Genomic DNA, 27,993 nt, shown 5'->3' with positions numbered 1-27,993 from the left:
TACACACATCCAAATTCAGGCCACTGCATGCCAGGCACATATGAAGTTAAGTGAAGATGGCTTCATAATGAATCTCACACCACAAATGTAGTCTTGGCACCATTATCATCAAGAACTGGTCATTTCTATGCTCTCACCCTTTACTCCTGACAGCGTCTAAGTGGTTTGTAAGTAGCTATCATTTCCAAGGCTAGACTGTAAAAGGCATTTCACCATGCTGCTGATATAGCTGCACTTAGAATTGTGAAACTCCTATGCAAATCAAAATAAGCACCCTCTACTCAAAATGTGCTTCAAACTTCAGACTATCGAATAAATTTTCTATTAACTTTGCCTAAAACCCAAAGCTTTTTGATTATTCAAGAGGTTTCAGAATCTCGACCATTTCAGATCATAAGATCAACTGCCCAGATACTGTAGTGGGTAGCTGCTGTTCCAGCTTTGACCTGAAGTACTACCCCCTAGCAAGGTTTCTGGTAACTGCCATGCCTACCTATGACGTACCCCTGGGGCAGGGCTGAGACAGGAGATCTGGATGTGCTGGCTCTCTTGGTGCCTGGTGATCCTGGATGCTGGAAGACAGACCGAGTCAGAGTTCTCCAGAGAACCCTGCTGGACTGCACCTCACCTATCCCAGATCCTGTAACCAACCCCTTTATTGGCTGTAAGTTACCCTAAAATAAACGTTAACAACGTGGAGTTGCCTTGATAAATCCCCACATTACCATGCTCTAAGAAATCCAAGCCAAATGGAAAGGAAACTACGGAGCTGTCCAAGTGATAGTTCCAGTCTTCGAGGCTGTGAGCAAAGGGCTTTCTTACGAAGGCTCTCAGCCCTTTACTTCTCACCTTCCCAGCCCGGGCCCTGACACCACAGAAGAGACAAGCCAGTCCTCTTGTGCTCCGTCTGCACACTGGAGCCACACAACCCACAAGCAGAACAGTGGTTTCTGCCGCTGACTTTAGGGTAGCTCCTACGTATCACGAGCAACAACAATAAGCAGTGTGCTTCTCTATGACTCAATCTCTACCTCTGAGAAATGAAGATAAATATTCCCTTCTGTTAGACTGTTTAAAGTTTAAGAAATAAATGTGAAACTCACTTAGCACAGTACATCTAATAAATGTTAACTGTATCACCATCAGATAGAGTCAATCAGACTGCCTTTTGTCTAGGTATCCTAGAAGTTATCATAGACATCAGTGATAAATGAGAAATTATGACACAAAATCAATTCCTGCTACAATATATTTTATCAAGGTACTCTCTAAAACAGCATCCTCACTGCCCAGCAAAACTTTTAATATTCCTTCAATGATAAAATCAGATGTGAGAAATTAAGAAATATTTTCATATCTTCTAAGTATGAAACTGTGGAAAGAAAAGCATACTTGTCTAGTATTTAAATACAGCAATTCAGACAAGACAGACTTTAAAGCAATTTCTGCGTTGCACTCCTGTATCATTCAAAAGGATATTTTTCTGTTACTGTTTTGTGCCAACAGAGAATTAAGATAAGGCTCTCTGGTATTTGGGGCTATTGACATAACATTGATTTTACTTTCTTAGCATTATTATAATGGTATGTGAGCATGATGTGAGTATGGGTGTGCTCATGCCATGTGCATGCAGAGGTCAGGGGCAACTTTGTTGTCAGTTCTCTCTTTCCACCTTTCTATGGGTTACAAGGATGGACCTCAGGTAACCAGACGTGGGTGAGCTATCTTGCCAATAGAAAGTCACATTAATTTAAACTTGAAAAATGTTTATTTTATTCCTTAAGGCAAACACACAAATAGTATACAGCAAGGACAAGTAAAAAAGACTGTGTCTTTAAATTTTATTGAAAATTGGCATAAATTTTTATAAATTTTAACATTCTGACAAAGCCCTCTTCTAGAAGCTCCACCACCTAGCTGCTGGACTACTGTGACTGTACAAAGTCCTTCTGGTCCTTACCTCTTCATTAATATCAATGATATCCCCCACTGTCAGTTCCAGTTCATCCTCATTTTGGGGAAGGTAGTCAAAAAGAACTTTACACTGACGTTTTTTTGTCTCTGAAAGAAATCATTTTTAAAAATACGTTAAGAAAGATCATTTTTTTAAACAGCACTTTTATTCATATACCACAATTATAGTTAACAGGAAGTGTAAAAGGAAAAATAAAAAACATGTGAGTATTTACAAACAGCACTGGGTGACTTTTAAACACTTCTCCTACAACATAAATTGTTCATCCCCATATAAACTGTAAGGCTTCTGGTAATAGAAAACATGGATACACCTGATCCCTTCAATTACACAAAAGCAAAATATCCACAACCAACTTTTAATACAAAGACATTTTGACAATAAAAGTATTGTAGGCAAGCCCCTCTAGTGGTAATTTTCAGATTACTTCTTATCGCAGCCTAGGAATATTTAAAATGTACTGCTTTTAAGTGACTGTTGAAGGCAAGGCACGATGGCTCAACAGAAGCACCAGCACTCACTCACTCCTTCCACTAAAGGAAGGGGCAAGGGGAGAAGGGGGAAGGAAGCAGGCTGGCAATAGGTAACAGATATATAGCTTTATGTTGAGATAACAAACTGGCATTCAACCACAGAAAAACAAAAGCTTGTAAAGTCCAGAGCCTTGTGACAGCTGAATAGTAAGAGAAAAAAAAATATCCCAACACCCACGTCCCTAGCTCAGCAGCTTGGGACCTTTCCCTTCTGCTGGGATAAAGATGAAAGAGAATCAAAAAACTCTCAGCACAGACACTGGCAGTCCTACCTCCCTGGAAGTTTCACAAGCCTGGAAGCTTACATTCTAAAGAGAAACTGAATCTATCCGGTAGTACAGTGTTAGAAAAAGGACTTCATCTCCCGGCAATTCCCCAGGATGCTGTAACCCAGAGGCTTCTTGAGAATTGATGATTGAATCTGGACTGCCATGTTTCAGAGGGTCAGACCTGACTCAGCAGAAAGACACTGAAACAAACCCACCAACAGAGCTATACTTTGAGAATCTGGTATAAAGGATGCAGAGTGCAGTGAAGGTGTCAGCCACAAAAAACAAATCATTAGGGAGCCCACAAACTGAGATGAGGGTGTAGTGAGTCACAAGTAGATGCGCTCAGCTCTCAGTTCCACAAAAGAAGTTCCTGTCTCTAACAAGATGAGGAGCTCCAAGGCCGTTTTCTCCAGCCACATGGGTGTGCTGGGGCAATGTCAAGCACTGTCATTGCACCATCAGTTCACAGTAAAGAAGCTGTGTCTGGATGTGGTATTCTTTCTCCTTCATCTCTGTCTGCACCTAAAACTAAGGAACTGTACACAGCTCCAGCTGCAACCACTCTTGCAATACCCCTGGTAGATAGTACAACTGCCTTTCCAGAGGCAGAAAGCCCATCCCAAGCAAGCACGCACACCAGGGAGAGGGGACCTGCGGCTCCACTCTTGGACAGGCATGTCTACAGCAGCAAAACAGAGGAATAACATTTCTGCTTCTATCATAACTACGTATGTGTCCTCTGCATTAGTCTCCACAATATCTAGTACAATCACATACTCCGGTTAAGACTGGCTATCAGTGGCACAGCGGGAGCACTGTGATTTCTGTTCCAACCATCCCAGAAAACCATTGGACTTGAACCAATGCCTACTCAAAGAACAAATGGCTTGGACCCTTACACATTACTAGAGCTGCATATTCAAATAACAGTGCCTGAGGAAACCTCCATTACCAATAGCGACCACCTCTCCAATTGTAGGTAGGAGTTATTACACAGGATGTACTCTACCACACAAGGTCTGAACTGTCACAGTACCCCTACTCTTGTGTCACCAGCAGAAGTGGGTCTCTCCAACTCCAATACTAAGCATGGGTTATGCTCAACCTCAATAATAAAACCCAAAGAAACTCTAAGGAGTAAAGTGACAATATTATAGTAACCAGCTAGAAATAAACTATTATCCCTAAGATTTACCTTCACTGAAATAGAGGAGATACACATTTTACCAGACATGCAAATCTCAGTAGAAATAAATTTTAAAAAGTATGAAAAAGACAAAGTAATTTAGTACATTCTTTAAAAAAAAACAAAACTATGCAATAACAGATTCAAAATATACTGAACAAGATGAAATTCCAGATAAAGAATTTAAGATAGTGTTTTGTTGTTCTTGTTATTATTATTATTTTAAAGCTCAATAAGATCCAAAGGAATACAGATGGAATGATTAAGCAAACTTTGGAAAAACAAGGCAGCATATAAATGAGAAATTCAAAAGAGATTTTTGAAAAATAAATAATAGGAAATACAGGAAATGATGCTTAGTAAATCAAACAGAATTGATCCAAAAACCTCCACAGCATACTTAATTAAGGAAAAAAATATATATATCAGAGCTTGAAGACTGCTGTTGCTTGTTTTTTCTCTTTTGGGGGCCCACCACCCAGCTCTCAAATATATCATACATGGAGGCTTATTCTCAATTATAAATGCCTGGCCTTCACTTGGCTTGTTTCTAGCCAGCTTTTCTTAAATTATCCCATCTGTCTTGTGCCTCAGGGCTTCTATCTTTCTCCACTCCTGTCTGCCTTTTCTTTCCTTCTCACTGTGGCTGGCTGTGTAGCTGTGTGCTGGCCCCTGAAGTCTTCCTCTCATTCTCTCATTCCTCCTTCCTTTCCTCCCAGAGCTCTCCTTCTATCTCCTCTTTCTGCCTGCCAGCCCCACCTATCCTTTCTCCTGCCTCATTACTGGCCGTTCCCTACTATTTTCTGTCAGCTAGTTGCTGATGCAGCCTCCTGACTGCAGGTGAATTTTATTTAGTCAAACAAATGTAACACATCTTTGCATCATTAAACAAATGTTCCAGAGCATAAACTAAAGTAGCACACCTTAATATTCTACAACAGAAGACCTCCTTTTGGAAGTAACACATTTATATAAAAATACAAAAAGAAGAATGGAAAGTGCTGGTTGTGGTGGTGCATGCCCGTAGGATTTGCTGAAGGAGGCAGAGGCAGGAGGATCAAGAAGAACGAAAAGAACATGAATGATTTGGAGGACATCATTAAAAGATCAAACATACATGTCATCAATACATTCCAAATTTTAAAAAGGGCAAAGCAATCCAAATGAAATGGCAGAAAATTTCCCCAATTTTGGGAAAGGCAAAATAAATAAACAAACTGTAAGAACCAGAAGGGCATCAAATGAAATAGGCTTCAATACAGTAACAGCAAGGACAATTTCAACACCGCACTGTCATCAATGCACAGATCATCCAGTCACAAGCCAGAAGAAAGAAGTGGAAGCATATAGATTTCCTCAAGATAGGACTAAGAAAACTGGAGTAAACTCTTGTCTCAACATCTCCTCCTTCTTCAATTCATGTTAGCCATTAATAGTTATGGGTAGTGGATACAAATGCCCTGCTCTCTCCTGGAAGATGGGTCTATCCTTAGGGTTGAATCTCTTGCCTTTTTCTTTGAAAATCAATGATACTGAGGACCAGCATGAAGGCTCAGCAGGTACTTGCCACCAAGCCTGACAACCAGAGTTTGATCCCTGGAAATGACACAGTGGAAAGAAGGAACAAACTCTTGTGGCCTCTACATGTGTCACACATGTAAGTAAACAAATGTAATTTTTTTTAAAAGTGATGTTGAATACCACACCTCTGAACTTTAAAAAAAAAAAAAAAAAAAAGTCAGCTTTTTCTTTAAAAAAAAAATCACACCTGGCTATATCTCCCGGTAAATGCTTATATTTATGTTTTTAGACAAATACACAACCTTTCTGTAAGTCAGTGTATGTTAGCTAAGGGAAGGGGACAGAGCTGGAGAAGGAAGGCAGAGCTGTCTTTCTCCTACTCAACACTGCACATCGTGGCAGACCAAAAGGTAGCTATGTCATTTTTACTTGCCTGGCAAAGCATTATTTAAATATCTTTCTTACTGGTTATATAATCTCTAAGCATTACATAAACATCATAAATCCCTATTTTTTCACTGCTCAGTTACAGTATTTTCTGTAGGAATCCTAATATTTTAGAGCCCGATACAATAACACTGCATTTCTAACAAGCTTCAAGGTAGTATTTTTCTGCTAATCTGAGAAAACAGACTTTGAATATAAAAATAGTATTGTACTAACTACTAGCATCTGAATTCTTAATTCAAGCTTGGTGCAAGCACCTTTACCCACTGAGCTATCTTGCCAACCACAATTTTCATATATTGGCTGACCACTTTATTTCATCCTATCAAAGCCCACCTGACTGCCCCTGAACTTGCCACCTCCTACCTCAGCCTTTTTTTCCTCCAGACTTGGAAAGATTTGGAAACACAAACCTGTATTTTTTTATTTTATTTATTTATTTATTTATTTTTGGTTTTTCGAGACAGGGTTTCTCTGTAGCTTTGAAGTCTGTCCTGGACTAGCTCTGTAGACCAGGCTGGCCTCGAACTCATGGAAATCCACCCGCCTCTGCCTCCTGAGTGCTGGGATTACAGGCGTGCGCCACCACCGCCCGGCACGAACCTGTATTATTATATATGATCATCTCCAAATAAAACCAATTCAAAAACCTAAAGTAAAATTTTATTTTTACCTATGTGTTTACATCTGTCAGAGAATGAGTTACTAAAGAAGCTGAAATACATTTTCGAGTCAGGCATTGCCTCTCACCACTCTTACATGTTATTCTTTCAAATGTTGAACTTAGCATCTAACTGCACACATTGGTGGGATTCAGTAATGTTCACAGATGTATACTGATTACGTCCAGCTAGCCCATGCCTGCCCCAGACTCCAGTAATCCTTTATGTAGTCTACTTCCAAGACTGTTTTGCTACATATGGCAGGATTTCATTCTTATTTTGGACCAAATATACTATTATATGGTTAATATGTTAGTGTCTTTACCCCAGTGTAAGTAGATGGGCACTTACCCTGATACTCTAACTTAACTACTGGGCATGGCGTTGCTTAGGCACAAGTATACGTATCTATTTCTGTGAACTGCTTCATTTCTTTCAGACACGCTGTCTAAGACTCTAGCTGGACTTATGGTACTGTTGTTTGTTGTTTCTAACAGGGTCCTGGTTGAAATCCAGATTTACCTTGACCTTAGGATCATTCTGTTTTCTGCCTCCCACTGCTGGGATTACTTTTGGTTTTTTGAGAAACTGCCACTCTCTTTCTCAAAATGGCTGGACTAATTTATGTAACACCAACAATGTACATGTCCTCCTTTTTTCCACATTTCCATAACAGCCATTATAAATAACATAAAACGGTATCTTGCTATAGTTTTGAATCACTCTGATATGATATAGTTCTACATTTCTCTGATGACAATACTAAGAATTTTTTGTTAATTTTTTTAAAATGACAATTATTTTTTATGCATGGAGTGGTGCTATGACATGCACACAAAGGTTAAGAGTTCTCTCCTTCGACGGTGAGTCCTGGATAGCAAGCTGCTGTCAGCCTTGGCAGGGTCTCATATGTCCTACAATGTCCTCAAACTTGCTTTGCAGCCAAGGATAACCTTACTCTTCAGAACACCCCCCCACACACACACACCAAGTACTGGACTTACAAGATTACTAATTTTTGCATGTTGTCTTGGTGGGTCTCTAGATTTTTCTAAGTCATAATCTGACGTTCTCCTTTCCTGCACACGCCTAGTGTTTCTCTTTCTAACGTAATTGCTCTAGCTACATTTCTATCACTATATATACTAAAGACCATGAAAAGCTCCCCCATCCCTGAACATCAAAGTCTGTCTTACCCCCCTTATCTTGTTCCTGACCTTACCAGAAATGCTTTCAGTTTTTCACATTCGGTACACTGACTATGTATATAGCCTGCAGCACACTGTGGTATGACTCTTCGGTACCTACTTTGTCCAGACCATGAGGGGATGCTGAGTTTTAGCAAATGTTTCTTTTCTACCTAGTGAGATAATTATATGATTTTTGTCTTTCATTTTATTTATGCTTATTGATTTGCATATGTTAAAACACATTTGCATCTCTGGAAGGAAACCTGCCATGTGATCTTTGTGGTATACCTATAAAGCCGAATTTGCTAGAATTTTGCATATTTTTGCATTCATCAAAGACAGTGGGGAATTTTTTTCTTCTTTGTTTTGCTCTTATTGGGTTTTGGGACCAGAATGATGCTGGCCTTACAGAATGAATGTGAAAGGGTTTCCTCCCTTTCAGTTAACTGGAATTTCTTAGGAAACAGTGTTGTTATTTCTTTAAATGTTTGGTTATATTTAACAGTGCAGCATCTTCTGGTCCTGGGCTTTTATCTGGGTTGGTAAATTTTATTACTGATTCACTATCATTACTTGCTAGGGGTCTATCTTGGGTTTCTTGTTTTATTTTCTTGAATTTTAGTAGGTCACACGTGTCCAAGACTCTGTGTTGACACAGATGTCACCTGTGTTGTACGTCCTCCTTCTCTCACTACTTACCCTGAACCTGAGAGGAACTACTGTAGTTTGGCTGAGAAGTACTCCCCATCGGCTGGAGGATTTGAAGACTGGTGGTACTATGGGGTAGGTTTAGGAGGTGTGGTCTTACTGTGGCAGGAAGGATGTTGGGGGGCAGGGGCTCACCCTAATTCCAGTTAACTGTCTCTGCTTTATGCCTGCAGTTGAAGATTTGAATTCTAAGCTGTTCCTGTTTCTCTGCCTCCCTGCTAAGATGACGTCTCATCCCTCTAGAACTCCGAGTCAAAATAAACTCATTCTTAAGTGCTCTGTTTTAGTATCCATAGCCTCGAAATTCTGTCTAGCCTGTGCTAAAAGAAGAAATGCTGTCCCTTTAAAAGCATCACAGAATTAAAACACAGGACGTTTATAATGGGCAGAGATCATTAATAACTCTTCCTTTGGTCTGAAAATTCTTGGAGCACAGGAACTGCACACAAAGGTATAGCTCTGTGCTATACATCTCTACTACTGTCACTGGTCTCCAGGAAGTTCACAGTCCAGGACCACTAAAATAGCTAAAACTGTCCAGATGAAAACACAACAGGTGATACACAAATATTACTTGAATATCACATTTTTCTGGGACACAAGTATTAAAAAAAAAAAAGCTTTAACTGACCTTAGCATCAAGGTATCTTCGTTTAGCTAGCAGTGGTGGTACATGTTTTTAATCCCAGCCCTCGGGAGGCAGAGGCAGGCAGAACTCTGAGTTTGAGGCCAGCCTGGTCTACAGAGGGAGTTCAGGACAACCAGGGCTTCACAGAGAAACTCTATCTCAAAAACAAACAAACAAACAAAAACACCAAAGAACAAAAAACAAAAAAACCTTTGTTTGTTCACAAAAATATCTGTGATATAGCCCAGTTCTATAATGATGTGGAAAATAACATATTGTGACAATAAGAGGCCTTTATGAAAATCATTAACACCCTTATATTTACAGTTCAGAGGGGAAACTTTGTTATTGTCAATCACTTAATACTACAAGGGAGTTATAGACCAAAATTTCAAAGATAGTATAATCTCAATAACCTCAGGTAAGTATGATTAAACCATTGTGGGCTGGCAAAAATGACTCAGCAGGTAAAGGCATTTCCCTCCAAGTCTTACAACCTGAGCTTGATCCCCAGAACTCATCTAGTAGAAAGAGAAAACCAACTCCCACAGTTGTGTACACACACACACACACACACACACACACACACACACATGACAGAGATATAGATGCAAGAATATGCGTTTTTTAAAATACCCATATTTCTCAATAAATCAAACTAAATTATTCCACAGGAGTTTAACAGATTTTTCTAATATTAAAACATTTAGAATCATTGTCAAAAACACTGTAACTGTCTGCACATGTTTAATGCTTCATCTTTGAGAATGGAATTGTTGTCTCTATTTTCTTAAATAAAGTAAAAAAAAAAAGTAAATTTAAGTGATCTGAGGCCATAAAAGAGATCCAATTTCTGTAATTTAAAGTATGCTGGCACAATACCCTATGGGTACAGTAGTGGCACTACACAGATAAGTGTAGTCCTCACCCTTCATCAAGGAAACTTCTCTTTGCAACAGATGGAGACCTTTACTGAAAACCACAACCAGTCAAAATGCAGATGTGGAGCCTAGTCCCAATGGATTCATGTATAAAACACTCTAGAGCCTAAGTCTCAGGAAACACTGCAGAACAGAAGGCAAAAGGATTGTAAAGGCCAAAGTTTACTGGGAGACTGTGTTTCCTAGTAATGTTACAATCTATAACCCACGAAGTCTCACCAATATGACCAACTAAACATGAGCTGTACAAGGACTGCACCAACAAACATGCCAAAGTAGATGGGGAAAGCCCACGAGGCCTCAACCCTATACAAGTAACTGCAGGCAACCGAGTAATGCTGGAGGCTGGAGAGATGGTCCTCCCCAGGGAAGAGCACACCACTGGTTGTCTAGTACCAAACGTCAGACCTGAAAATATACATACAAGTAGCATTATGTGAACTCAACAGGTTTAGGAAAATGTATGTATAAACAAATGCATACATACATACAATAACAATTAATAAAAAGAGACCATGAATTTGAATGAATTGGGGAGGGCTTATAAGAGGGTTTGAGCAAGAAAAGGGAAGGGAGAGATGTTGTAATTAAATTACAATCTCAAAAATAAAACAAAGCAAATTATGCAGGACTGGGGAGATAATTCAGTGAGTAATAGAGCTTGTTGCTCAAGCCTAGCCCATATAATGCTGGGAGAGAACCAACTCTACAGCACTGTCCTCACATAATGAATAAAAAAATTTTTTTCAATAAAATATAGTACTCTTTCAGGGTCAATTTTTCCCCTAACTTATTTACAGACAAAAAACTTTCCAGAGCGGGAGAATCACATCTGAGGTCAACAAAAGCTACTGAGCAAAACCCCATTTCAAAAGAAAAGAAAAAAAGAAAAACACTATCAGACATTTAAGACTAGCAGATACCTCAACATCTAGTAAGTACTATTAAATACAATCCATGTGTTATCATTCAGAGACAGTAAGAGATAAACCCAAGATCTTCATTTACAATTTCTGTATATGGATTATCAATGTTACTGGTTTACATGACCAAGCATAAAAACTATTTATGCCAATCATCAGTACATGAGAGTAACTTAATTACTGCAGTTGGCTATAGAAGACTGAACTCATCTTCCTGAATTTATGAGTAGTCATAAATATCCTATTTTGACATAACTAAATAGGAAAGGAATTATTTACATACTCTTCTTAATAGCTTTGGTTTGTGGATGTGGCTGAATTCCTCCAGCTGGAAGTCCATAAGTGCTGATTCGCTGTACAAGACTTGCTACATTTCCATGCCTCTCCCGTTTGATGGGCAAATTGTCATCCTTGGGTTCTGTCTCTCGCTTAATTTCCTATAAAAAGGGAAATCAGTAAAAGAGAAAACTTAAGTGTATCTTATCCAATTTACATTCTTAAACATATTTCTGTATTTTTTAATGTAGCTAAGGCTAGCCTGGAACTTAATATGTAGCCAAGGCTAGCTTAGAACACACAGCAATCCTCCTACCTTAGCCTCACTACTTTTTGCTTCTTAAATGTAAGATGCTAAGACATAGCTGCAGTGATTACTAAATAAATCACCTATTTTTTTTAAGCTTTTGTTGTACTCAAATATATCTGAAGAATGCAGATCATTTGCCAAGCATGACATAGTATAAGTTTACATCTTACTGAAACTGGAGAAAGGGTAAAGGAGAGCTGCACCTCACTCTTACTAACATACACAAGAAAATCCTGAAACACATAAACAAATAGCACAATACTTTTAATCAAGAGTGCACAACTTCTTTCTACAAAGAACTATATACTGAACATTTATGGCTACTAGGCCATACAATCTCTTTCCACTATCAGTTCTGTTATATGTAATTCATTTGAATTAGTCATATACTTAAATAACTAAGCCCAGACATATTCTAAAAGAATTCATGAACACAAGTTGGGCATGGTGGTCCACACCTGCAATTCCAGCCCTTGGGAGTTAGAAGCAAGAGAATCAGGAGTTCGAGGTCCTCTTCCACTAAAAGAGATCACAGTAGGTTCAAGGCCAACATGACTACATGAGACCCTATTTCCAAAGAAACAGGGAGGGTGGGCCTTTTAACTTTCACATGTTTTTCATGTAATTTTAATACTCTCTAAATGTTCCCCCATCCAATCATTAAAAATCATAGCTAGCAACCTTACAGCATGGGTCTTGTACAAACCAATGACATGCATGTAGCCTCTATCTTACAGGTTTTAACTTAATGGATCTCTGCTCTAATTCACAGGTTTAATAAAATGAATCATTATGTTGGGCAGGGGTGGTACACGCCTTTCATCCCAGAACTCAGGAGGCAGAGGCAGGTGAATCTCTGAATTCAAGACTAGCCTCGTAAACAGAGCAAGTTTCATGACAGCCAGGGCTACACAAAGAAACTCTGTCTCCTACAACCAAAAGAATCATCTTGGGAAAGAGTATGGAATTTTACTAGAAGAAACAAAAGACCACATAAACATGAAGTCTTAACATTTTCAATGATTAAAAGCTCAATATGAGAGGTAGCCCTGGAAGTGGCCTCGGTCCATGTCCTGGCTTCAGCCTGTGTCCCACCACTGAAAGTTACTAAACCTAACATAAATTTAGCAGTGGAAAGGCAAATCAGGGTAATTTCATAAAGTGATCTCAGGGCTGGTGAGAGGGCCCAGTGGGTAAAGGCACCAGCCACCAAGCCTGACAAGCAAGTTTAACTGTCAGTACCCACAGGGCAAGAGGACAGAACTGACTCCTTCTGAGACGAGTGGGTAACAGGCAGCAAGGCACAGGGAAGTATAGTGGGTCGCTGTTCCAGCTCTGACCTGGAAGTACTACCCCCATTGAGGCTTCGGTAACTGTCACACCTACAAGGCAGGGCTGAGACAGGAGCCCTTAAGACCCGAGATCCAGATGTGCAGCTCTCTTGGTTCCTGGATCCTGGATGCTGGGGACAGACCGAGCAGAGGTTTCCAGAGAACACGGCTGGACTGAGCTACACCTTTCCTGAACCCTGTAACCTATCCCTTTACTTGTAAGTTACCTCACAAAATAAACTTCCCTTTTAACTATTTGAGCTGCCTTAATACTACAGGGAAGGCACATAAAAGACAGAATATGAACAACATGATTGGAAGACAACCCAGAGCAAAGCTTCTGAGAAACAAAAGGGATACTACATGTAGCTGAAGCATGAAGATGAAGAGGTCTTAAGAGTCCTAAAGACTAAGGACAATGAGGCTAGAAGGTTGATGATACAAGGCTCTAAAATACACTACAAAGATGGTGGGACGGTGCTGAAACATATCCACAATGCAGGAGATCAGCATGTGTAGTATGACAACAAGCTTATGGCAAGTAGGTGTAACTGATGATGAATGTTCCCTGAGTCAATGACAGAGCAAACAAAGTTTGAAAGATCCAGAAAATATGCAGAATATCAAGAGTCTCAAAAACCCATCAGCTCCAACTAGATAACATAATAAATACTCGAGTTCCTGGACTGAGCAACACTCAGATGATGCGGCCATTCACTAAGCATCGTTCTCTTGCCTACTCTCACCCCTTTATAGAGCTGCATTTCAAGCTTCAATCCACTTTAGCTATTGTCTCCACCACATGTGTCTTGTCTAACTTTTTTCAACAGAGATCACAGGGACTAGGGAGCTAAGGAAAATCCAAGGCAAGATCCCAATACATACTTCAGTGTTGCAACTGAATTTCTTCATCTTCACCACAGTTAAGTCATAGACTTCCCTACTATGGTTGAGATCACGGGATTGCCTGCTGTTAGACTTAAAGGTTTTCTCAATGTATACACTCCTCTTAGCTACAGAACTCATTTTCTTATTTTCAGGACTATACACGTGAGGTCACTCAATCTTGGTCCACTTCTGTCACCTTCTATATACACATAACCAAACTCAGATGCCTTTTTCAAAATGGATGGCTACACTCACAAAATGTATTTTGGTGTTCCCACTGCACTAACAGAAGACACAAACAGTAAGTTCTTTTAATTTTAAGTAGTATATTTTTCTTTTTGTTGTTGTTGCGGCTGTTTTTTGAGACAGGGTTTTTCTGTGTAGCTCGGGCTGTCCTGTAACTCACTCTGTAGACCAGGCTGGCCTCAAACTCAAGAGACCCACCTGGCTCTGCCTCCCAAGTTCTGGGATTAAAGGCGTGCAAACACCACCACCCAGCTATCTTTCATAATATACTAGCTTAAAGGTCCCTTGTGGGCATTAGCCTTCAATACACTGTACTGTAGCCAGGATAAGCAACTATTTCTTTTTAGGTTTCCTCCATATCTCTCCAGAGCATCACAGGAAAAAAAAAAGTATGCTATGTCTGAGAGGGGCAATTATAACTTTACTATGTACAAAAATTATAAAGTTTAAAAAAAAGAAAACCTGACTCCTGAGTGTATTCTAATCATAAGTGTAATCATAAGTGGATTCTAGATAGAAAGCAAAGAACAATCAGACTTCAACCCACAGAACCATAAAGGCTATATGTATGGCATGGAGAACCCTAGGATGACTGCTTGCTTATAAGATATGGTATTATTCAATTACTGAGCAACCCTCAATGAAACATTACACTATTAAGGACAATGAAATTCCTCATTGGGTTTCTGAGCACTGAGTGCATCCTGTGGCTGCAGCGGAAGCCCAACATGGCAGAAACCTATAGGGCCTTCATGAAAAACTCTCCCCTTCCGATGCCAATGGGGATTGAAAGCCCAATAGGGCCAGCTTTGGCAAGTATTAACGTAAGCCTAGGAACTGCAGCCATGCGGTTGGATTCTCCAAAAGGTAATGTATGGTAACTGCTTTTTCTTTTTTTTCTTTCTTTTCATGGGAGGTTTATTGAGAGGAGGGAAGAGAGGGCAGGGAAGGTAATAGAGACTGGTACCTGGAGATGAGATCAAAGGAAGAGAAAGAGACTGGAGGTGTACAAAGCCCCCTTTTATAAGAAACATAGCAAATGCCCAGGAGGTGCTCTTAGTGGCTGCAGCTGAGGATATATCCTGCAGGACCCTAAGGTCAGGCCAGTATAGAAGCCTAAAGGCCAACAGTCCTCCCTTTTGTTTATTATAAAAAGGTGAGGAGTTAGAAAGGGGTGGCAGGTGAGGCAGGGATGAGGGTGCTGTGTTCTCGAGAATGCTTCCTGCTGGTCTGGGGGACATCGATCATCTTTGGGGGACCTGAGAAATCTGGAGTGCTAGCCAGGTCCTGGAGTAGCTAGCTAGACACTTCACTGTCCAGGCTCTGTGGAACCATCAGGCTGTTTGAGGTGGATCCAAGTCGACTCCCTGGAGCTCACAAAAACAATTGTCAGTGTTAGATGGAGAGACCTAGCAATTTGTTAGGTGGGAATAAAGTAGGGCTGTCATTGGTGGGCCAGGTACAGGGTCCCAGCATGTCTCAGACTGAATCTAAATCTCGGCACCAAATGTATGTTTAAACCAGCAGGGAAGGAGTCACACCATACAACAGGGCCCACGTGGGAGGTTTCTTGAGGGGATGGGAGAGAAGGGGCAAAGAAGGGGCATAGAAGAGAGCAGAGACCAGTCCCTGGGAACAAGAGTAAAGGAAGAGAAAGAGAGGTAACTGCTTTTTCAAGTATGTTTGAGAACGTGTCACCTGGACACCTAGGAGATTAAGGATAACACTGAAGATCACTGACCTCCATTTATTAACAGTAGCATGCCAGCTAAGCATTTTCATACTCACAATCTTATTCATGCTGGAGCAGTACCTACTTCTCAGGAGTGGATCTGTGCAACATTTTTTGGCCTCCTGAAATTCATTTAGCCCCCTTTGAAGATACCTTAAAATTTGTGCGTCTGAATGTAGCCATTATGAGACCATTAGTTCTACTGCTTGTAAGCTGCCTGTTTTTCTTTTATGGTTCTTAGTTGTTATTTGCAGAGCTGCCAGCTGAAGTCGTGCTGGGATCAAGAATAATGGGCCTCGGTGGTTCATGTTCCTGGAGTTGTGTCCATGCCAATGGATACCCACACGCTCCAGAAGAGAATTTGACATCGCTGCTGCCATTGTTGCTGTTATAACAGTGACGACCACCACTACTACTGTTTCTGGGATTGCCATTTCATAACTGGTTACTACAGCTAGCACAGTGGAGACCCTGGCAGCAAAAGTAGCTACCACAGTTAACTAATTTTTCATTTCTATTGGGCATGACAAATTTAAATCAATAGTTACATACATTTCAATTGGCCTTGAAAGCTATAAATTTACAAACTCAAGTTCCATTTGCTCTCAGCATACCATCTTACAAGGACTCCAATTTGCAGTAAGGCTCGTTAAGGAAGGGAATGGCTCAGCTGCCTTTAGCCTACCGGCTATGGGTGGGTTAAGACTTCTGTTGGTCTTTTCTGTGTTGAACACAGATTGCAAGCCCAGCACCACTTAGCAATCTTTGGCAACAGTTAACTCTGCAGCTCTCACAGGATTGAGCCTGTATAATAATGAGTATTCAGAGATGGGTAATGCCTGTGTGGCCTGGACAGGTGTCTCCATAACAGGTAAGTTGACCTGCTTGATGTCCCAAGCAACATAAGTCAGAAGCTCATTTTTTTAGTAAAAGGGTTGGGGTGGACCTGTAGGGTCCTGGCCCCTGTTTTGGGTAACTGCTGCCTTGCTTGTGGACCTTAACCTTGATATCCTCCCTATGCTAATTCCCTGGGAGATTCCACCCTCCTGAATGCTTAAGGGAAGCTCCTTGTCTGTGTATCCAGCATACTGGGCATTAACAGCTTAGATGCAAGAATGTAAAACATCGGGGGAGGGGGGATTATTTGGCTCAATGGTAGAGCGCTTGCCTAGCAAGTGCAAAGCCCAGGTCTCCCCCCGCCAAAAAAAAAATCAGAAGCAAACTTCTGCCCTCTGGGGTTCTCCCATTGTGCTGTAAGCCTGTATTTAAGACCTCCTCCCTCCATCAATAACTGGCATTCAGCATTAAAAAGGAAAAGGAGGAGGAGGAGGAGGAGGAGGAGGAGGCGGCGGCGAGGGGATCAAGACCATGATGGGGAAAACCCACAGAGACAGCTGACCAGTGCCAGTTGGAGCTCACTGACTCTGGACTGACAGCTCAAGAACCTGCATGGGACTGAACTAGACCCGCTGAATGTGGGTGGCAGTTGTGTGGCTTGATCTGTTTGTGGGGTCCCTGGCAGCAGGGCCAGGACTTATCCCAGGTGCATGAACTGGCTTTTTGGAGCCCATTCCCTGCGGTGGGATACCTTGCTCAGCCTTGATACAATGGGGAGGGGCTAGGCTCTCCTTCAACTTGGTATGCCAGACTTTGTTGACTACCATGGGAGGCCTTACCCACTCTGAAGAGTGGCTGGGGGTAGAGAAGGAGGGAGGTGAGGAGGCGGGAGAAGGGCAGGGAGGGGTAACTGGGGTTGATATGTAAAATGAAAAAAATTTTAATAAATAAAGATATTTAAATTAAAAAAAAAAAAAGCCTGACTCCCACCACTAGGAGCACCTCTAGAACAGGGAGCTCCATGCTCTATCTGGTTCCCACTCTCAGAAGCAACAGCAAAGTCCCAGTTGTTCACTGTATTTTGGTAAGGTTCAAACAGAAGGATGTCTTCTTTATGACCTCCTATATTCAATGGGATAATTCCTCTTCAGCTCCTATTGATTTCCCCTCAGATGTATCCTTCATAATTCGGATAAATTTGAACCCAAAACCTTGACAGACATTAACTTAACTGAGAGACTTTTATACCTCTCTTGTGATTTAGGGCTGGAGAGATATCTCAATATAAATGTTTCCTGCTCTTCAGTAGTTCCTAGTACCCAAGTCAGGTGGCTATCAACTGCCAGCTCCCCAGGGATCTAACTCCCTCTTCTGGCCTCCATGGGCACTGCATACACACACAAATAGACATAAATAAAAACACAATTTAAGTTGGTCAGTGGTGGCTCAGACCTTTGATTCCAGCACTCAGGAGGCAGAGGCAGGTGGATCTCTGAGTTCGAGGCCACCCTGAGTTCGAGGATAGCTAGGACTACACAGAAAAACCTTGTCTCAGAAAATAAACAAACAAACGAATGAATGAAAGAAATTTAAATTTCTAAGAATATCACCTAGATTTATACAATATAACTAGACAATTTAAGTTAGATAATAGAGAAATATAACCAATAATTGATAACTACTGACCAGGAGACCTAATGAAAACCTACTACTACTGTTTTAGAAAGCCTTAAGAAGCACACTCCTAACTAATTCCCACTCCTTTAAAGGCAAAATTCTTCCCAAGACAGCTCTTGCACTCAATTACAAATACTATCAGTGAGACCTGATCACTACTAATAACCTACAAAAGATAGCAAATTCTGTTTCCTATAGCAGCACCTACAAGAGGAATAAAGTTTAGGACAAAAGGAGGTTAATATACAAGATAGGGAGAGAATATGAGTGATGGGCATACAGAACTTCTTGTAGCTTATTGGTTAACAAGATCTCCCACTGACTCCTCTAAAAGGAGATACACAGACAAATTAATGTGAAAGCTCTAAGCACTCAGATCACTGGAAGAGAAAGTATTCAAAAATTAGGTGTACTACTAAGAATCCTTGTCCTCAACATGACAAGATACTAAAGGGTTTACTACCCTCAGGATCAAAAGACTCTCAGAGCAGAGCCCCTGATGCTATCCCTGAATGAGGTGACCTCCAAAGCAATAATCACTATAAATAGGATAAAGCCTCAGGCAAACCTTGAAGTCTCAGTTCCTCTGTAATGGTCTAACTCCATATAATCTGGGTGTGACCTGATTGTCACTCAAGGTCTAGGTCAGCAAGACTGAATCTCTATACTCTTCTATGCCTCACTTCATCGAGAAGCAGCCAGATCAAGATGATGCACATCTCCACAGTTATTTTGAGGTCTCGATTCCTTTAATCCTATTACTACTATTAGAGTGTGTGTGAACACATGCATGATGTCATAGCACATGAGTGGAGGTCAGAGGACAACTTTCATGAGTGAGTTCTTTCTTTTCCCCTTGCTGAGATAGGGTCTCTCTTGTTTCTGACAGGCTACCTGGCCTGCCCACAACTTTCCAGGCAATTCCCCTACCTCCACATCCCATTTCCCTATCGGCATGCTGGGATTGCAGACACAAGTAACCTAATCCACCTTTTCTACATGGGTTCAAGGATCAAACCGAGGTTTTGTCAGGCTTCTCCAAGAAGCTCTTTTCTCACTAGCCTGGGTCTCACCTCTTGAGGAAAGATTGTAGCTAGTTAGAAGGTTTATATGTCACTGAGGATGGATCACTCCCTCATAATCAGCAGCCTATAAAAACAAGAACTCAGGGGCTGGAGAGATGGCTCAGAGGTTCAGAGCACTACACTGGTCCTGAGTTCAATTCCCAGCAACAACATGGTGGCTCACAACTATCTATAATGAGATATGGTTCCCTCTTCTGGCCTACTTATACATTAAAAAACAAACAAAACCAAGAATTCAAACTGCAGTACTATAATTACTGGTCAAATGAATAGGCTCTGAAACAGCAATGACCCCCTAGTGAAAACAGAACATTCTGAACTGCATAGAAAATCATTACTAGATAACTAACACTAAAACCAAGTACTGAGATTACTACTTCAATTTCTAGTAATGATAAGGACATACCATCGTCCCCTCCTGTGTCAACCCATTACAACACTCAGGAGGCAGGGGCAGATGGATGGATCTCTGTGAGTTCAAGGCCAGCCTGATCTACATAGTGAGTTCCAGGTCAGCCAGAGCTACATAGTGGGATCTTGTATCAAATACAAAGTCAATTAAGCCAAGCATGGTGGCATGCTTTTAAATCCTAGAAATAGGGAGGGAGGCAGAAGCCTGTGATTTCAAGGCCAGCATTACTGTGTGGATGTATATGTATCTTTATGCTTATTTATCCAATCAATAGTAAAATCTATTACAGATGTATCTGTACCTGTGTTTTTCTAACTATCAAGAATAAAAGTTTTAAAGAATTTTCATTTTAAACATATGTATTTTTTTCTTGACATACATAGTTAATTCTGTGATGCAAAAGTAAGAAATTAAAGTGAAAATACTTACCTTAACAAAATTGTCAGGGAACATCCCTCTTCTCCCATTTAGTTCTCCTTCTAACCACCCTTCTTCCTGTAGTTTTTTCACATTTCTGATGATTTCCCCAACTCGAATACTTAATTCATCATCATGTACAGCATCATAGTCATACTCCACAATATAGTCAACTAAAAAAGGAGAAAACAAATGTCTAAAATCTAATTCACAAAATTACTAATACCATATTAACAAGCTTTCAGCTACAGAATCTGTGTAGCAACAACTAATACTGCAAAGATATAAGGATTTTCTCAGTGGTTTAAATATTTGATCACATCAGCAAAGTCCTTGACCATCTAAATATAGAATATAGTACATGTTTAAGTAAAAGCCTCAAAAGAAACATAATGTATATTCATTATATATTGCATTCTTATAGTTCAACTTTGTGGAAAACTGTGAAGTTGTCCCAAGATCTCCCACAAAAAGCCACCCTTAAATTTCCATTGTTATAAAATTCGTTCTTGAGTATGACCTATGACCAACTTGTAACCATCAGACTACAACAAAGATGATGGACTATGTGGAATAAAATAATACCATAATGACCATTTGCTTCTTACTTACTGGCTTTGAAGACACAAGTCACTACGTTAATAGGGTGGGCCACGAACAAGCAATGAAGAGAGACCTCTGACTAAGGCCCACACTATACTAAAGCAAAGGTCCTGAATGATGGCAATAATCACAGGGGTGTTGTGTGATATTTTGTTCATGTTCTGACAAATAAAGCTTCCCTGGAGATCAAAGGTTGGAGCTAGCCACTAGTTAACCATAGAGGTCTGGCGGTCTGTACAGAGAGGAGACAGGAAATGACAAGGCTGGGCGGAGTGAAGTGATAAGGCTAGGCAGAGCCGGAAGTGACTGTGGCTACTCTTCTGCTTCTCTGATCTTTCAGCTTTCACCTGGTACCTGACTCCTGGTTTTGATTGATAAGACTAATTAGAATCACACATCATAGGAGTTCAGAAACAGAACCCCTGGTGAGAACCCAACCCTGTGAACATCTTCACTGCAGCCTTACAAAGGACCTAGACAACATTGTGCCTAGACTAAAACCAGAAACAGGTAACTATGTAATTGTTTTTTAATTATGTGGTAGGAAGAGGATACACATTAAGTGCACATGCCCATGTTATCTGAAAGACGGTGTCAGATCCTCTGGGGCAGGAGTGATGTGACTGTGAGCTGCTGGATGTGGGCACTGGGAACTGAACTCATTTGCTGTGCAAGAGTAGTACATGCTCTTAACCACTGAGCCATCTCTCTAGCCCCTCACTACACAATGTTTTAAAGCTACTAAGATATATCAACAATATTAGAGAACAAATGAAAAACAAAAACACACTGAAATAAGACTGCATTCTCTAACTACAGGATTTCTGATCCCAGGCATCGTAGAGGTACATTTTATAAAGTTCAATTTTAGAAAGCAGAACAGATTCCCTACACAAGATCACAGATTACCAGCTAAAGCCATTATCTTTTCTTCTGCCTACAACCATAAGGAAAAATTAAAAAAAAATATTTTCAACCAAAAATATTAAAGTAAAAAAGCACATTTCAAATCAACAGCCACCACACCCCTCCCACTTCTCACAGATTCTTAATTTCGTTCAATAATCTGAAATCCTGTGCTTTACAAATAAAGCTTCTCCCAGCCCAGATTAGATCTTGACTAGTCTAGATCAGCACTTCTCAAGCACTAAGCATAACCAAGTCATCTGGGAAATCGTGTTTAAAAGCAGACTGATTAAAGCTGAGATATCCAAAGCTGTTGGTAAGAGGCGAAAGTGCAGAGAGATAATTTGTTCATAACCATTCTAATTCTACCCAATCACACTCAGGATTCTGACTTTCTTTCTCATTTGACCTAAAAAGCAAAAACACAGAGATAGTCATACAGCTCAGTTGTAGTATCTGGTTATTATGCAGGAGGCTCTGGTTCAATCACAAACATGCATGTATTCAAACCACAAGGGCCAAGCATGGTGATATGTGCCTATAAATCTACCACCCAGGACACTGAGGCAAGAAGAGAATGGCCTTGAGGCTAGCCTGGACTACACAGTAAAAGCTTATCTAAAATAAATACAAGAAGTGACACCCAACACTGCTCCAGTCTGAGATAAAGAAAACCATAAGATATGATTAAGGCGGAGAAGAAGACAAGAATCAGAGCACATTTATCAAGCTGCTACCCCAACCAAGCCCAAGTGCAATCCCCTAGAGTTGTTATGTGAAGTCATTTTTTTGTTTGTTTTTGTTTTTCTCAAGTCACAGCTCTGCCTGTCTTGGAACTTGCTTTGTAGACCAGGTTGGCCTCAAACTCACAGAGATTAAAGGCCTGCACCACCACCACCCGGTGTAGTCATTTTTTATTTAGTTTGTAAATGAATCTTAAGACAGAACTTCTATGGGAGGTGAAGATGCAGTAAGAGCGTCAGCAGAACTAATAACACCAGGAAGAAGCTTAAAGAATTTAGGGAGCTGTAATTGAGATAGGAGACTGTTCTGCATAACGCCAGAAAGATGAAAAGTAGAGTGGAGAATAAGAACATTAAATTCTATAGGGAAGAGAGCTCACACTCATTAACAATCACAGTATTTCCAGAAGACAAAATGAAGGCCAGGCATGGTGGCACACTCCTTTAATCCTACTTGGGAGGCAGAGGCAGATCACTGTGTTCAAGGCCAGCCTGCTCTATACAGTAAGTTCCAGAACAGCCAGGCCTACATAAAAAAGACCTGCCTCACAAAAAATAAATAAATAAATAAATAGATAAATAAATAAATAAATGAAATGAATAAATAAACAAATAAATAAATAAATAGATAAATAAAAGGACAAGGTTTCTCTGTAAGACAAAATGTTAAGTACCCAAGCATTTTTCTCCCTGGGACAAAAATTTCAGGTACAAATACAGGTACAAGGAACAAATAAATCATGCAAGGAAACAAAGAACAGCGAAAGTATTCTTGATGAACCCTGGTTTCTCAAACAGTGATGGCTGTGAAATTTATAGATTATTCACAGTAGTGGGCAACCTCTGACAAGCTAATTAATACATTCTACTTACATAACTTACAAAAACTTTGGAAGTTTTTGCCTTGGTTGAGTTTTGTTTCTTGACATGGAATCTCAGGTCTGGAATAGAACTTAAGTAGTCAAAGCTCATGTTGATCTGAATTTCTGATTGGCCAGTCTCTACCTCCCAAATTCTAGGATTACAGAACTGAGCCAACACATTTGACTTACCCATTTGTTCTTTTTGTTAAGATTCTTTTTAATTCTGTGTGTCTGTGTGTGCATCGAACTCCCTGAAGCTGGTTATAGGTGCTTAATGCCTAATACTGGCACTGGGAACTGAACTCAGTAGAACAACAGAGTGAGCAGTATGTGTTCTTAACCACTAAGCCACCTCCCTAGCCCCTTAAATAAAATAAGATGTGAGTCCATACAGATTACAAATCCATGTTTATTTCTTAAGTATTATTATTGATCTGTGACTAAATGGGAAAAGAGCCTGGTTTATGGGAAATTTTCACTGATAATATTCAAGTGAAAGACAAAGGATTAAACCATTTCTAAAACTAATTGACTACTTCAAAACCAAAAAAAAATAAAATTTACATCTGCAGAAATGTTCCACTGGGTTGCTCAGGAGGACCTGAGTTCAAATCTCCAGGAACCACACTAAAAAAATAAATTAAAAAGCAGTGTGGCAACCTACTTCGAGGTTCAGCTAGAAATTGTACCGAGAATAGAGAATGACAGAGGACATCTAACATCCTCCTCTCACTGCCACCCTCCAAGTACTTCCACACCCACATCCCATATGCACCATACACACAACTAAAATTAAAAATATATGCAACTAAGTTTTGTCTTCAAGTTCATAAATCTGGCAATGCTTTGAATTTAAAATTATGTGAATATTTGTCAAATATATGACAAATCCAAGAAAACATTGGAAATAAAGAAGACAAACAGAAAAAAATATGGCCAGGTGTGGTGGCACACGCCTTTAATCACTTTAAGCATTTACATAGCTAGCTTTCCAGGATAGCCAGGGCTACACAGAGACACTCTATCTCAAAAAAGGGGGGGGAGGCCCCGAAAACTATGAAACTAACCAGTCTAAAAAGACAAGTGAAGACAGCCACCACACACAGAGAGAAACCCATTTCTTTGTAAAGTAACCAATTCTGTCAGTAGGGTACTTATTGCACAAGCACAAGGACTTGTGTTTGGATCCCCAGCATTCACATTAAAAAATAGGTATGTTATCCCAGGACAGTTACTCTCAGAAACAGGAGGATCTCTGCCAAACGAGTAAGTTCCCGTGAAAAACTCTATCTCAGAAAATAAGGTACAGAACAACTGAGAAAAACATTTGGCCCTTAGCCTCCATATGCGTGCTCATGTAGAGAGAGAGACTAATGAATATAATACAGAAAAAGGAGATTATACGATACCCCACCTCTCATATCACTCCCCACAAAAGACACTAATGTAGTGAGCTACAGTTGAAAGAACAGTGTAGTTAGAGTTTTTTTGTCTGGCCCAGTCAGGACAAATCTCTCTCACCCGCCAGCCCCACAGTCATTTAGACCCAACCAAGAAAGCATACAGAAACTTATATTACTTATAAACTGTATGGCCGTGGCAGGCTGGTTGTTATCTACCTTTTTTATCTTAAATTAACCCATTTTTGTTAGTTTATACTTTGCCACATGGCTTGTGGCTTACCAGTGTATTTACATGTTGCTTCTCATGGCGGTGGCTGGCGGTGTTTCTCTTTAACCTTTTACTTCCCAGAATTCTCTTCTCTCTTGTCCCGCCTATACTTCCTGCCTGGCCACTGGCCAATCAAAACTTTATTTACACAGAGCGATATCCACAACAGAACAGCAAAATGTAGATTTCATCTTACACCCACTGAAAGACTGAAATTTAATTTTATGATCACCCAATACTATCCTCCATCATCTTTTACAGCTACACTGATACTCCAGTAACAATAACTGAAAGAATCAAAAGATGTATCTTCTGAGTATTTAGAGATACTCAAAGACAAGCAGGGAGATGAAACTAAGACACTAAAGGAATCTGAACCCTACAGCTTGAGCAATCATTAAAAAGTTTGCAAGTCCAAACCAGGTAAAACATAAGCCTCAAACTAAAAACTATGATGTGTTGTAGAATATTATTGTAAGGTGTGTTACTTTTGTTTATGCTGCATTTGTTTAACTCTGTGTAGCCATGGTACTGTGCCTGTCTAACACACCTGATGATCTAATAAAAAGCTATATGGCTAACAGCAAGGCAGGAGAAAGGATAGGTGGGGCTGGCAGGCAGAGAGAATATATAGAAGGAGAAATCTGGGAGGAAGAGATCAAAGAAGAGCCAGGGAAGGAGAAGGACATCAGGGGCCAGCTACACAGCCAGACACAGAGTAGGACTGAAAGTAAGATATACAGAAGTAAGGAAGGGAAAAAGCCCAGAGGCAAAAGGTAGACGGGATAATTTTTAAAGTTAAGGGAAGCTGGCAAGAAACAAGCCAAGCTAAGGCCAAGCATTTATAATTAAGTATAAGCCTCTGTAGTTGATTTATTTGGGAGCTGGGTGGTACCCCCCGCAAGGTGCAAAAGAAAAACCCAACAACGATGGTGTTATTTCTAGGCCTATATATGTACCCCTTAACAGCACTATAAAACACAAGTGACTAGTATTGTTTAATGTTACTGTATCTCATTAAATTCTAAAAAATTAGATACTAGATACATGTGAAAATATTAATTAAAAGCCAGAGCATCATCCCTAAAGCCCCTTTGATCAGTTATCATTTATTAAATACAGAAATGATAAAAGCAGCATTTCTTATATATTTTCAAGAGATAGGTAAATCTAGTATTTTTCTTCTATTTGGTGTGTGTGTGTGTGTGTGTGTGTGTGTGTGTGTGTGTGTATCTGTCTGTTTTTCAATCACATATTGCAACTCAGACTGTCCTGAAACTATGTAACCCTGGCTGTTCTCAAACTCCCAGTAATCCTGAGTGCTAGTATTAAAAATATGATCCATAAACTGGGCGGTGGTGGCACACACCTGTAATCCCAGCACTCGGGAGGCAGAGGCAGGTGGATCTCTGTGAGTTCAAGGCCCAGCCTGGTCTACAAAGTGAGTTCCAGGACAGCTTCCAAAGCTACAGAGAAACCCTGTCTCAGGGGAAAAAAAAATCCACTAGGCCTACCTTCTAATTGTGTATTTACTTATTTGTTTGTTTGTTTATTTTTTTTAATATACAGAATCCTTATTCCAGGTGAGCCCCCACCTCCAGTATTGGGGTTGCAAAGAAGAGACAAGAGTTGGGATTCCAAATAGGCGCCACCACACCCTAAAGGTTTATCTCGTGTTATGGATTGAACACAGGATATTTCATGCCTAACAGACAAGCATTATACAGTTAAGCTACATCCCCCAGCTCTAATCACTCTTAAGATACCCAAACAACTGCACATAAAACCTACCCCTGTGAATAAACTGGTTACTTTTTCTATCGCTGTAACTAAACATCTTCAAAAGCATTCATAAGATTCAGTGAGCAACATTAGAGAAGACATGGCAAAGCAGCTCACATCACATTATACAGACCACAGACAAGAAGATGTCAGGAACAAGATACACTCAAGGACCCACCCCAGTGCTACTTCCTCCAACCAAGCCTCACCTCCTAGTTTCAATAAGCTCCACCAGCTAAAATAAGCAAACAAAATATGAGCCTACAGGGACAGTTCAGACTCAACTATTAACACTTTTCTTGTCCTGTTTTCAAGTAGTATGTAAAGGTATACATAGTCTGTATACTCTCTGATCACATTTCTCAGAAGGAAATTACGTCAATTTTTTTTCATAGTATTCTATTCCTTCTAATATTACAGACCAATTGGTGTCACATCCACAAAGAATAACCTCATAACTTACTTTGATCTTACAAGGACTAATTACTTATAGTTACAACTATAAGCAAAGAAATTATATGTATATAATCATTTCCTTCTCCCAAAATAACATACAAAACCTATACTAGGAAAATTCAGTAAGTTCTACATTCCTTGTTTGTTTAGGGTTCTTTTATTTCCTTTTGCTTACTCCTCCCACTATCACTACCCTATACCCCCTACCCCACCCATCCCAACCCCATACATACAGGGTTTTGCTTTGAAATCCAAGCTGGCCTCAAATTCAAAGCAATCTTGCCTCAACCTCCCCAGTACTGAGATTACAGGTATGGACACCACATCTAGCTCTTAATTCTTCAATTTCAATTCCAGTCTTAACTTCAAGAAAATACTAGAAATAATGTAGTTGGAGAGCTTCTCTCCAGGTTCCACCAAGCCCCCGAGGTCCCATAACCCACGTATAAAATAATCATACAGACATTTATATTATTTAAACTGCTTGGCCATTAGCTCAGGCCTACCATTGTCTAGCTCTTACTCTTATATTTAGCCCATTTCTATTAATCTATACTTTGCCACGTGGCTTGTGGTTTACCGGTGTCTTTACATGTTGTTTCTCATGGCAGCGGCTGGCAGTGTCTCCTCCCAGCCTTTCTGTTCCCAGCCTTCCCCTCTTCCTTGTCCTGCCTACCCTATCCTTCCTGCCTGGCTACTGGCCAATCAGCACTTTATTTATACAGAGTGATATCCACAACAAAATAAGAGTGTTAATCTTTCAAGTCAGACC

General features: G+C 40.2%; 1 protein-coding gene across 1 annotated transcript in view; it reads right to left on the bottom strand.

The window, feature by feature from the left end:
• LOC118569609 (CD2 associated protein) overlaps positions 1-27,993 on the bottom strand; it is a 98,165-nt gene that overhangs the window by 54,110 nt on the left and 16,062 nt on the right. The window contains exons 2-4 of the mRNA XM_036167629.1: positions 20,210-20,370; positions 11,270-11,423; positions 1,961-2,061 (exon numbers count right to left, since the gene is read on the bottom strand). Of these exons, the coding sequence (XP_036023522.1) occupies positions 1,961-2,061; positions 11,270-11,423; positions 20,210-20,370 (416 nt within the window). The remainder of the gene's footprint in view (positions 1-1,960; positions 2,062-11,269; positions 11,424-20,209; positions 20,371-27,993) is intronic.

The sequence above is a fragment of the Onychomys torridus genome, chromosome 18 (assembly GCF_903995425.1).
Source record: "Onychomys torridus chromosome 18, mOncTor1.1, whole genome shotgun sequence".
Lineage (NCBI taxonomy): Eukaryota > Metazoa > Chordata > Mammalia > Rodentia > Cricetidae > Onychomys > Onychomys torridus.
The sequence above is the reverse complement of the archived record's forward strand: the minus strand, read 5'-3'. Positions and strand labels throughout refer to the sequence as shown.